This window comes from Cricetulus griseus, chromosome 5 (assembly GCF_003668045.3).
Source record: "Cricetulus griseus strain 17A/GY chromosome 5, alternate assembly CriGri-PICRH-1.0, whole genome shotgun sequence".
NCBI lineage: Eukaryota > Metazoa > Chordata > Mammalia > Rodentia > Cricetidae > Cricetulus > Cricetulus griseus.
In genome coordinates, this window is record NC_048598.1 from 179,575,652 (window position 1) to 179,587,745 (window position 12,094).

A 12,094-nucleotide genomic window follows, 5' to 3' on the forward strand; every position below is an offset into this window, starting at 1 on the left:
TTTCGATATCTGGTGAGAGGATAGGCAGCTAGACAAATGCACTGACTTTCAAAAAATGTTCTATCATCTATTCTATCTTGGTGAGCCTAAAGACTAACATGCCACTTATCTTTTATTATAACTAATAACCATAACCATAACTATCTGTCTTCAACTCCATCAAAGACCATAGAAAATAGTATATAAACTCTAGAATTGACAAAAACATTCATTACCTGGACAGTCACCTAAATTTCCTCTGTAATGTTGGGACATCCATTTTCTCCTCATAGGCCACAGTGTGTCTGACAGACTTCCCAATGAAACAGGAAATTTTAAACTGTCCTCCTGTACTGGCAGTTTGTCAGGCATTTTTCTCTGTGTCCTTCAGAATGTCTGTCATGCTCTTCCATGAAGCAGGAACTCTGCAGCAAAGTCCCATCTTATTTCAGCAGTCACTTTCCTGTGGGTCCTGGATGCCCACTTTACAGAGCACACAAACAAACAGTCAAGACAAGAGCAGTTTCTTGCCCAAATGGCTAGTCTCACCATATTGAAAGAAATTCCATAACGAGTTTCTTTGATGCCCATCTTCCTTACTGCATCTTTGCTGTTGCCAGGAGCAGTTGTGTCTCCTGTCATGAAACACCCTAAAACATTTTAAATGCCATATTCTGTATGTCTTTGAAAGGTTTGAAAATTGCCTATCCACTTGAAATATATCTCTATATATCTAGAAAACCTAGCTAACCTAAGTATAAGTTTGACTATTATAGTTTACTATAAATAATCTGGACTAAAATATACAATACCCAAACAAGAGGAGAAATATACATATATCAAAATTGATCTTAAATTTGTATTAACAAATGAAAATCCATACCAATACAAAGTGTTCATTTCTATATCATATTTCCCCATTTTAAAGAAAGTGAATGTTTGTGATCCTTAACCATTTGTAACCAACCCCATTTAAATGAAAACAAACGTTTATAAACAATATTTGGGAGTTTGGGCACCATTCTTTACAAACTGTTGTTTGGGAGGCATGAAACACACAATCCAATTTCAGAAAGTAGTTTAATGTGCACCCACCCCAGGGCTGCTGCTGATAGAATTAATCCTCTTACATTCTGAGCTGGGGATCCCACTACCCTTTCCCCAATGCCACCTGAGTAGGAGCCCAGCTTGTTGTCAAAGCACCTGTGACTCCAACAATTGATTGTAAAATATCAGCATATTGTCATCCTTCTTTGGGTGCTTTTAGGCCCAGTTAATGTGATAGTTGGTCACAGAGAATCGAAGGCAGCACATTTGAGGGACAACAGTTGGATTGTGAATGGCGGTTCTGTTGTGTGATTCCTGTGAGGAGAGCATGTTATATGTTGATGATGTGACTCATGGGAGACCACACAGATTAGTGCAGCACCAAACATGCATTTAGTTGCTGGGTGAAGTCTGCTACCAGAGGCGGATCTAATCTCATGAGGCGCAAACGCCATCCATTCAGAAAAAGAAAGTGGATGTCTCCTGAGAATTCATCAGCAATCTCCCCAGCAAGCTGAAATTCTAAAAGTCTAACAATGGACATCTGTTTCTTAGCCATATAATGAAAGTCTGGAGTAAATCTGAACACAAGGATGGGAGCTGTACACACACCTGGCACCTCACACCAGACTGAAGGACACTAATCCCTTAAACATAAGACTGGAAAGAGAGGAACTCTCCCCGCCTGAGGTTCTACATTCTGTGAAGAGATGAAGGTGGCCTCAAACCCGGGATATTGTAGGGAACATGGTGTAAATGCATGAATTGGGTAGTAATATCTTTAAGTTGGGAAAACATCGCTTTTACTCTTTCAGGAACCCAAGTGTACATATAGATAGTCTGTAATTTACTTTCTTCTCCTTACCCAAGACACTCATACACAGACACATTTAGTGTGTGTGTGTGTGTGTGTGTGTGTGTGTGTGTGTGTGTGTGTGTGTGTTTAGTATTCCAGGTTTGTCTAAAGTCTTTCATTTTAGGGAAAGTATTCACATAAAAATGAATTATTAGCTGGGCGTTGATGGCACACACCTTTAATCACAGCACTCAGGAAGCAGAGGCAGGTGGATCTCTGTGAGTTCGAGGCCAGCCTGGTCTCCAGATCGAGTGCCAGGATAGACTCCAAAGCTACACAGAGAAACCCTGTCTCAAAAACCCAAAATAATGAATTATTAAAACCTATAATGAAGTCATTTTTGCAATCATGACCAACTTTTCCTTCTCTCCTTCCTCTGAGCTGAAGTCTTCACAGGGCAGAGGGCAATGCCTTGGGACCAGGACGCCTACACTTGCCTACCAGAATTGCCTGGGCTCAACACTGTGGGTGGAACATCAAGGCCTGAGATCCCAGGTCACAGTCATATATTTCAGCAGAGAAAACCCCTCATGATAGTATAAGGATATTACAGATAGATTTACAGATGCCGCTGGTGGTGGTGGTGGTTCTGATGAGTATACGTCAATGTTTGAAATTTTACATCAGTCTTTATGTATATGAAATTGATTTTTCTGCTCAAAAAGGTTCATATGTAATGTGTAAAACTTGTATGTGGTTTACAAAGAATTTTTACTGTACTAAATTTGGAGTCATGTCACAGTAACTACATCATGTGTATTACATGGTCTCTGCAGTTATTTGAGGTCAGGACAGGAAACCTTAGGGTTCCCGAGGACACCCTCACTCTCCAGATGTTTCTCTCACCTACTCCATTTTCTTTTCTGGTGAAAGTTGGGTCTAAAGCGCCCTCTGCTGTTCCTGAGCATCCTCAAATTGAGGTCATCCCTGAGCACACAGGGAACCTCCTCACACTGTCTCCCCAGTTGGAGGAACATAGGAGGATACTTTACACAGCCATTGCTGTGTCAAGCAGTAAGTTAGATTCAACACAGGTTTGCATAGTCTCTAACATAGAATTGATCAAGAGGACTCTGCCTAACACAATGCATTCCCCAGGGATTGCATACACATTAACCAAGACACATGCATATTTTTGATGGAAGTGTATGTCTGCTACTGGAACTTGCAAAGTTAATGGTATGAGATAAAGAGACATCACACTTTATCAGAACTTTGAGATTACCAAGATCCACTGATCTCCATACTGGTTGTTATTCACCCATTTGTTGAAAACCTAATACCCTATAGCATGAGGATGATCTGTCAGTATCCAAAGCACTGTAAGAGTTGATGCTGTATCAATGTAGGTCCATGTTCTGTAAAGCCTGCATATTGTAGAGCTGAGAACGTGGACAGGGAAGACAATAAATGTGGGACCAGAGACTAAGGTATTATCTCAGAAACTTCCTCAATTAACAATGGGTTGATGAATGAGATGTGTGAAAAGTAATTTAATAATACATTTGTATACCTTATAGGAATCATACTTACAAGGCAGTGCATTCTGGTGTAAATATGTCTTTCATTCTAAGATACTGGAATTCCTGCTGGACCACATGGCCTGAGTCAAACCTACACACATCAAGAGGTCGTATAATAATTGAGACTATGAAAGGAGTTGTTTTATTAAGCTCTATGTTTTCCCCAGCCCCCTTTCCTCTCCCTCTCACTATCCCCCCTGGCCCTTAATCTCCCAATTTACTGAGGAGATCTTATCTTTTTCCCCTTGCTAGGCAGATTCGTGTGTGTCTCTCTTAGGATACAAAAGTGAGTTTGTTTGTATAGATGCTGATGCTTTGGATCTTACTGGTCAAATTTCTATTTTACTTCATCCTCAGTGATTCATAACAAATGTTCCCACCTCAGAATCCAAAGGCATTTTTGTCATGATGCACTCTCACAGTTTTCCATTTTGTTGTTTTATTAATGAAAAGACATGTCAATGGAGGTGGTCTCTGGCAAGGAGATTGACAAAATAGGGTGTACTCTAGGAGCATCCCAAGTCAACAACAATTTATTCATAGACCCTTTTTCCAATCGACAGAAGCTCTGCAGGTCTGTGATGAAGTAACAGTCAGAGTCACACTCACAGAGTTGTCTTCTAAGCAAGTCTCCAGGATGATCTCTGACATCATAGCTCCAGAGCAGCCCAGCTCCCCAATCCTCCAGGGTTTCTGACACACTCAGGATGTGGTTACAACACTGTGTCTGGCACAATAATACATCGCAAAATCCTCAGATGTCAGGCTGCTGAGCTCCAGGTAGGCTGTGCTGGAGGACTTGTCTACAGTCAGAGTGGCCTTGCCTCTGAACTTCTGAGCATAGTCTGTATGACCATTTTCAGCATAAATCCTACCAATCCACTCCAGGCCCTGTCCAGGCCTCTGCTTCACCCAGTTCATAGTATAGGTAGTGAAGGTGTAGCCTGAAGTCTTGCAAGACAACTTCAGTGCAGACCCCGGCCTCCCAAGCTCAGATTCAGATTGCAGCAGCTGAACCTGGGAGAGGACACCTGCAGAGAGAAAGTCACACTCGATGTTATTGTCACTTTATGCCCTGTCTCCTTTCAGGTTTGGAACAGATAAGCCCTTACCTGTAGCTGCTGTCACCAGGAAGAGGATGATCCAGCTCCATCCCATGGTGAGGAGCTGTGTGCTCAGTGACTGTGCAGAGGGCACTGGTCATATGTTGGGGATGCTGTGGACACCCCTGTATTTACCACCATTGATTCACATGATTTGCATATTCATGAGCAGTTTAATTCTTAGATAAGAACCAAGTCCAGCAGGAGAAGAAGGAGTTAGAAGACACCTGGGTCAGGCAGCAGGATGCTGAGGTCCAAATCCTCATCCTGTCTGAGGAAGCAGCCATTCCTGAGACCTGTGCAGACCCTGTGGATATAACATCAATGCCTAATCCCTCAATTTACAAGTAGAATCCCAACCTGAGACTTTTGGTCCTCTTGATGAAAAAATTGGTTTCAGGTGGGGGAAATAATTATGATTTGATATTTTTAAATCTCCTAAATTAGGAGAATTTGTACTCTTCCCCCATGGATAAACAATATTTGTTTATCTAGCTGGTTACAGCTGTGTGTTTCCTGTGTGTGTCTGTCTCTCTGTCTGTGTGTGTGTGAGAGTGTGTGTGTGGTGTTTCATCCTTTTTTATCTATGTGTTGGATTTTTATAGAGATAAACAAAGGTTGTGTTGTGGAGTGGAAAGGAAGTAATAAAGATCAGGGAGGAAATGGGCAATGAAATTGTGATCTAAAAATGTTATAGAAAAATGTTTTCCAAATATTAAACATAAATAAATGTTATTAAAACAAAAAAGTGCAATATTTAACAAAGAATTTTTACTATGTTTGAATATTGGAGACTTCACATACCACCTGTATAAGTTTTGTTCAGGTAACAGACTTTTAAAAGGAGTCCACAGAGACTATGTAGTCCCCTTGTCTCCTCATCTCATTTCTTTCCCGCTGATTTTTGGCTCCACTGTGACCTCTGTTTGTCCTGAGCACCACTGAAAGTTAGTATGTCTTGTCTTAAGAAGAGAAGGTAGCTATAACCATCAAACAAAAGGAACGTGCCATACGGTAAACTTCACAGCTGTCTCTCAGGGAACTCTATTTCTCTTTATTTCCTAGTTCCTATTCAAGTAAACCAATGCTGGATTTAGAGTTGGATTTGGCTTTCATCCTCTAAAATCCAAGCACATTGTTTAGCTACACTTTAGAGTTTCTGTATTGTATCAAGAAGCCAATTCATGTAATACTGAATGAGAGACGAATTTGGGGAGTGTTCCTTGTCTTGGCTTGTTCTTTCAAGATGTGCACCCTCTCATAATCGTCATTTTCCCATGGTTGCCTTTCCTAGTAAGCATACACGTACAAGCAAACATTTATCTGCTAACACTTGTGTTTGAGTCCCACACAGCCAATGAAGACCCGCCTGACAGCAATCCCTGGACACCCTGGAAAGAAAATGGGCCACACCTCCTAGATTGCACTGGATCCAAATTACTCCGTTTCAACTGACACCACGACCAGAGCTTCGGGTGATGACTTCCATCAAGTTGAGGATTTCAAACTAGATCTTCAGTCAAGCAAATCCCATCTAACATGGACCTGATATAATCCATTAGAGACTTTCACTATTCTAACATATTCTTCCCACAGGACCCCACGAGGCCTCGGCAGTCCCATTTCAGCAGGAAAGTAACTTGAAGAATGCTACCCCCCTTACCCCATTATTGTCTATTAGGGTAGTGAACACCTAGTTAGGGATAGCTTCCTATTGCTTAAGGTTGGGATTGGAAGGAGGTGTTCAGGCTTGGACACCTCTTTTCAGATGACGTTAGGGCTTAGCTGATGTAGACATAATTAGGATGTGACATAAGCAGATTGTTGTATCTTCTTGTATTTCACTTTTATTATTGTTAATTTTGGATACTTTGCACTGTTACCTCTCCTTGAGATCCAGTGTGTCCCCACTGAAGTCAGCATATTCAACTTGCATGGGTCCATCCAGTTCAAATATAAAACAACCCAACATTCTTACCACTTTTGATCTTTCTGTGGATGGTTCCCTGGAATTCACAGATAACAGAACCCCTCTTCCCTTTCTATCCTGACTCTGTGGTTTATATCTGAGGAAGAGATTTCATGATGTTGCTGAAACTTTATGTTGCACACAGGACATTGAGGGGACACTGGACTTGAAGGACAGGAACTTTCTGTAAATTAAAATACCCTGTAATCATGCTATCAATGGCAGAATTATTTGTTCCTGTCTTTCAGCCTTTGTAGAGCCAAGGTATGTGTGTTCTCCTAATGAAAACAGAAGAAAAACAAAAAAGCACAGATATACAGAATTCATCAGACACAGGTATGTGAAAGTTAGAGTCATAAATCAAGAGGAGTTATAAGTGGCCCTTCACATCTCTAAAAACAAAAATCTCTCTCAGTCTCTCTCTCTCTCTCTCTCTCTCTCTCTCTCTCTCTCTCTCTCTCTCTCTCTCTCTGTGTGTGTGTGTGTGTGTGTGTGTGTGTGTGTGTGTGTGTGTGTGTGTTGTGTGGAGGTGCTGGGGTTATCCTGTGCCATACAGTGACGTCCAGTCATTGTCAGTCAGTGTCAATCATTAACGTGTTGCAGAGACAATCCAATTTCAGCAAACAGGCAATGACCACCCAGGGCTCCTGATGACATCAAGGCCTCTCCCATCATCAGGTCAGGATCCCCTGCTCTGGCCCAGTGTTATGTGAGCAGGAGCCCAGAATGCTGAGAGAGTAACAGACTCTATACCAGAGGACTCCACAGTGTGATATTCGGGTCATTTTCATCTCTATATTGATAAAAAAATGTGATTACTACTAACAAAAGCAATCCAGGATTAGACTTACCTATAAATGATTACATAGAATTGAAATTATGAGGAAAGGTAAAGTGACTCCCCACAAAAAATCTTTGGTAACAACTTCTACTAAAGTATTTAGTGTGCTGTTAAATAGATCAAACTGAATTTTGGCATGTGTTTATGTTTGTTCTGATATTGCTGATCTATTTTCCTAGTCAAATTCTTATTATAGTGTATTCCCAGCTACTTTGTCAACAGTTCTAATGTCTTTAATTTACATCACACACACACACACACACACACACACACACACACACACACACACCATAATGTATTGTCACAGCTTCTTATATTTGGTTTCATTAAAGAAGACGCATATCAATGGAGGTGGTCACTGATAAAGATCTCATCAAGTTGTGGTATACCGCATGGCACACTCAGTCAACACCGCTTCATCCTCAGATGTCATTTGGAAAAACTGACAAACACCTCATAGGACCATTAGGAGGAGGCTGAAACAGGACAGTCAGATTCATTATTTCTTTGTAAGTCTCCAGGCTGCTCTTCTGTGTCATCTCAGTCTCTGCTTCCTGCTCCTCCAGGTTTTCTGACACACTCAGGATGTGGTTGCAACACTGTGTCACTCGCACAGTAATAGACTGCAGAGTCCTCAGATGTCAGGCTGCTGAGCTCCATGTAGGCTGTGCTGGAAGATGTTTCACTGGTCATGGAGACCCGTCCTTGGAACTTCTGTGCATAGTTTGTGCTTCCAGTTCTAGGGTTGAGACGTCCCATCCACTCCAGCCCCTGTCCAGGCTTCTGCTTCAGCCAATTCATATAGTACTTGATGATGTTGTAGTCTGAAACCTTGCAGGACACCTTCACTGAGGACCCAGGCCTTACCAGCTGAGACCCAGACTGCTGCAACTGGATCTCGCATTGGACACCTGTGGAGAGAAGGAAACCTGGATGCTACTGTCACCTGAGCCTCTAATGTCCTCAGTCCTGGAACTGGAGAGCCTCTTACCTGTAGCTGCTGCTACCAGGAAAAACAAGTTCCAGCTCCAGCCCATGGTGAGGATGTATGCACTCAGGGACTGTGGAGATGAGGTTAGTCACCTGTTGCTGTGGTCTATGGACATCTCAGTATTTAGCATCACGAATTCAGGTCATTTGCATAATCATGAGACAGTTAGCTGTTATTATCAAGACCTGATCCAGCCTGAGAAGAAGGCAGAAGCGTCTGAGTCAGACAGCAGGACACTGATTGACCAGTCCTAACACACTCTTATTGAATCCATCCCATAATTCATCCCTAAGCTCTTCACAGACAGACTCCTTCCCACTGAGACTGAAGTCCCCACTGTCATGTTCCTCAACCTGAGCCAACTGAATGGTCCATGAGCCAGCTGACCATCCTCAGTGTGAAATGTGTTTGTGACTCAGGAAACTTGCATTGAGGGCATTGAGTCCATCCTGGCCCACCAGGATTTAGCAGAGGATATTGGAGAGTGTTGTTCAACCCTCATCAGATACCCGCAGGACCCATGGGACACCTCTAATATTAGCTGGCCACACCTTAGACATTTTGCCAGAAAGGGGCATGAATTTCAACCTATTGAGTAGAACAACCCTTGTGATCAGTGTAGGCACTTAGTAAGGGATCTATGTTAATGTGTCTGAGACACAGGCAAGAGGACCCCAAATGGACTCTTGATAAACTCAAATGCTGCAAAAACCTTGGCTGTTAAAGTTTTCTTTTTACGCATGCTGTAGATGTGTTTCTCCTGAGTTTCCTTCTTTAAATCACTTTCTTTTGTCTATTTGTTTGCTTTCTACAGTGGTAAAGAATTGTTGTGGAGTTGAATGGTTGGTACTTATGTAAGTAAAAGAAAATTGTCCTAATTTGAACCACCTTAGTCAAGATAGTACTTGATAATAGCCAGAACATTAATCACAAAAACAATATAAAAGTCACCCAAATTAGAAAATTGGAAACTTACTCATCAATTCAGACGGCATGAATATATATATATATATATATGTATATATATATATATATATTTAGAAAAAGTCAAAGACTACATGAGGTATTACAACCAATAAACAAATTAAGAAAGATAGTGAGATACACCATCACTATTCCCTATAAATTAATACTAGACATATTAAAAATCAAGAAAGAAAAATAAAGACATACAGAATTACACCATGCATACCCAAACTCTCACTACCAAATTCCTAGCCTCCTCCTCTGTATGAGTTATTTACACACACACACAGAGAGAGAGAGAGAGAGAGAGTTGGAGAGAGAGAGAGAGAATAAGAGAGAGATAAATATATAGGACAACATGCTCAGTTTTTTTCAGTGCTTTTTGTACATGATTTCTGAGATGACCACTTCACATTGGAAATTTGAAAATATTCACTCAGTATGAATATGATCATGAGCCCATATACACATATGCACATAACTCAGTCAAAAAATGAGAAAAAAATCAATTAAATATTTAAAAAATACTTGATAGGCATTTATCTAAACAATACTTATATATGTTCATAGATGTCTAAAGAATTTCCAGTTTTGAATTATTATTGATCCACAGGTTAAATGCACATGGGCATGCCCATCAGGTATCTTAGTATAACTTGTCGGAAAAAAGAGATAATAATGGCGGATACACACAAAGGCATTTCTTTGGTTTGTCTGCACATGAGTGTGGTGAGACTGGTGTGCACTCTTCACCAAACAAAACACAGCTTCACCAAGTTCTCCCAGTCAACCAATAGGCTACATATGAGAGACAGGAACGTGTGTTTCATGAGAAGTCTACACCAACATTTGCAACTATTGCAGGGTCATTCCTAGGAGTCAAGATAAGAAAAGGACTTCACTATGAAACTGAGAGTGGTTTGTGGGGTGTGGGAATTGAGGAGTTAATGGGATGATTGACTGATAACTATCATCAAAATATGTCATAGATACATAAAATAACTATAGAAGCAATAAAATGACTTAATTTGAAATTGATCATTTTATTTGATGAATAAGTCATTGACAAAGAAAGGGTGGCAGAGAGAAAATGTGAGAATACTGTGATGTGGTCTTGAGATGAGGAAAACTCTGTCCTGTGTGTGAAACTGAATGGACCTGAGTGAGTTACAGCAAGTGAGATAATCCAGGGACAGGAAGACAAACACTGCCTGACCTGAGACACACAGAGAATGAAAAGGTGGAAATCCTGGCATGGACAGCATTGTTCTGATTCCCAGAGGCTGAGGTGAGAATGGGAGGTGACTGTGGAAGAGTAAAAAGTCAGACTACACACGGGGAATTTATATTCCAGAATTGTTTAATATTGCATTTTAGGGTACATTTCACACCAGTTCTTTGTGTCCTGGACAGTGGGCATTGCTCTGTTCCATGCTCTGGAGCAATTTTCTTTCACTGTGTTGACTTCTTCCCTGATGCACTGAGCACTGACTGAGTCAGCTTCAGCCCTAAGTGTAGCTGCCCCCTGAGGTTGGGAGCTCCATTTCTTCTTTAGTATTGTTATTAAATTCTTTCTTTTATTTTACTCACCAACCACAGTGTCCTCTCCTTCCTCTCCTCAGATACTCGGGATCATGGTAGAAACTGTGAATAATGCAGTGACTGAACCTTGTGGAAACAAAGCCTGCTGGAAGGAAGACAGCTCACCTCCTCTCAACCTTATTCAAAGGACACAGACAATTAAGGAACTGTGTGTCTGAGAAATGGTCTTCTAGAGAGGAGAGTACAGCAATACAAAAGCCCTGATCATATTTACAAGTAACATTATGTGGACTGAGAAGCTTGTAATTATATAAGGAATGTACATATTAGGAATATATTAGGAACATATATATATATATATATATTATATATATATATATATATATATATGAAAGAGAGCAGGAGCAGAATAGAATATAAAATTTTACTCATGTATGAAAAAGATTGTCTTTAAAAACCATATTAGTTCTACAAACTGAAGAACCCCAAATTCCTATTTCTTGATATACGACTCCTGACTATATTGATGAGTAGGTCTCTGATTTTTTGCCTTCTCTTGGGACTCTTTTCCTTCTGCTGTCTTGCCTTGTCCAACTTAGTTGTGATGGTTTTTGTTTTTATTATTATATTATATTATATTATATTATATTGTATTATGTTTCACTGTTAACACATACTAATGTGTCACTCGAAACTAAGATCACAAACTATGAAGAATATGTCATGGCATTTGGCCACAATTTTATGGTAAACATAAATCTGGATTTTAATCTGTTATTAAATCTGTGGTTAAATTTAAACATGATTTAAAAATTTAATCTGTCACCAAATTTAATCCTGGTTTAAAGATTAAATCTAAAACTGATTTAAACTACTGAACACAGTGTTCATCTTATAGGAATATTGGTATTGTAACAACACTTGGCTAGAAATCTAACCTGAATGCAGAGGAAAACAGAAGCCATTGTTTTTGTTTTGTTTTTGTTTGGTTTGGTTTGGTTTGATTTAATAATAGGTCCAGAGCTCCTAAAACAATACATACTTTGATTTTGTTATTATAATATATTTGTTATTTGTTATTTAACAGGTTATACACTCTGGATATAAGACACAAGTAACTCAAGCTGTAAATAATTTGTAAACTTCCTCTATGATGACTGGATGTTCCTATGTCCAAAAGAACTTGTTCAGGCTATAAAGGGTGAAAAGTCACCAACCAAACATTTCCCAGATGTGTACTACTCGTATGACAATTCTTCCCTGCCAACACAGATACC

The 12,094-nt window shown here is 40.2% G+C and overlaps 2 gene segments (V, D, J or C); both read right to left on the reverse strand.

Annotated features, from left to right (window-relative positions):
- Positions 1–4,107: 4,107 nt before the first annotated feature.
- On the reverse strand, positions 4,108–4,563 carry LOC113836143. The segment is given in 2 exon segments: positions 4,108–4,436; positions 4,518–4,563. Coding segments are annotated over 2 exon segments (375 nt in total).
- A 2,496-nt stretch (positions 4,564–7,059) lies between these two features.
- LOC107977316 lies at positions 7,060–8,355 on the reverse strand. The segment is given in 3 exon segments: positions 7,060–7,166; positions 7,927–8,229; positions 8,310–8,355. Coding segments are annotated over 3 exon segments (456 nt in total).
- Between the last annotated feature and the right edge of the window lie 3,739 nt (positions 8,356–12,094).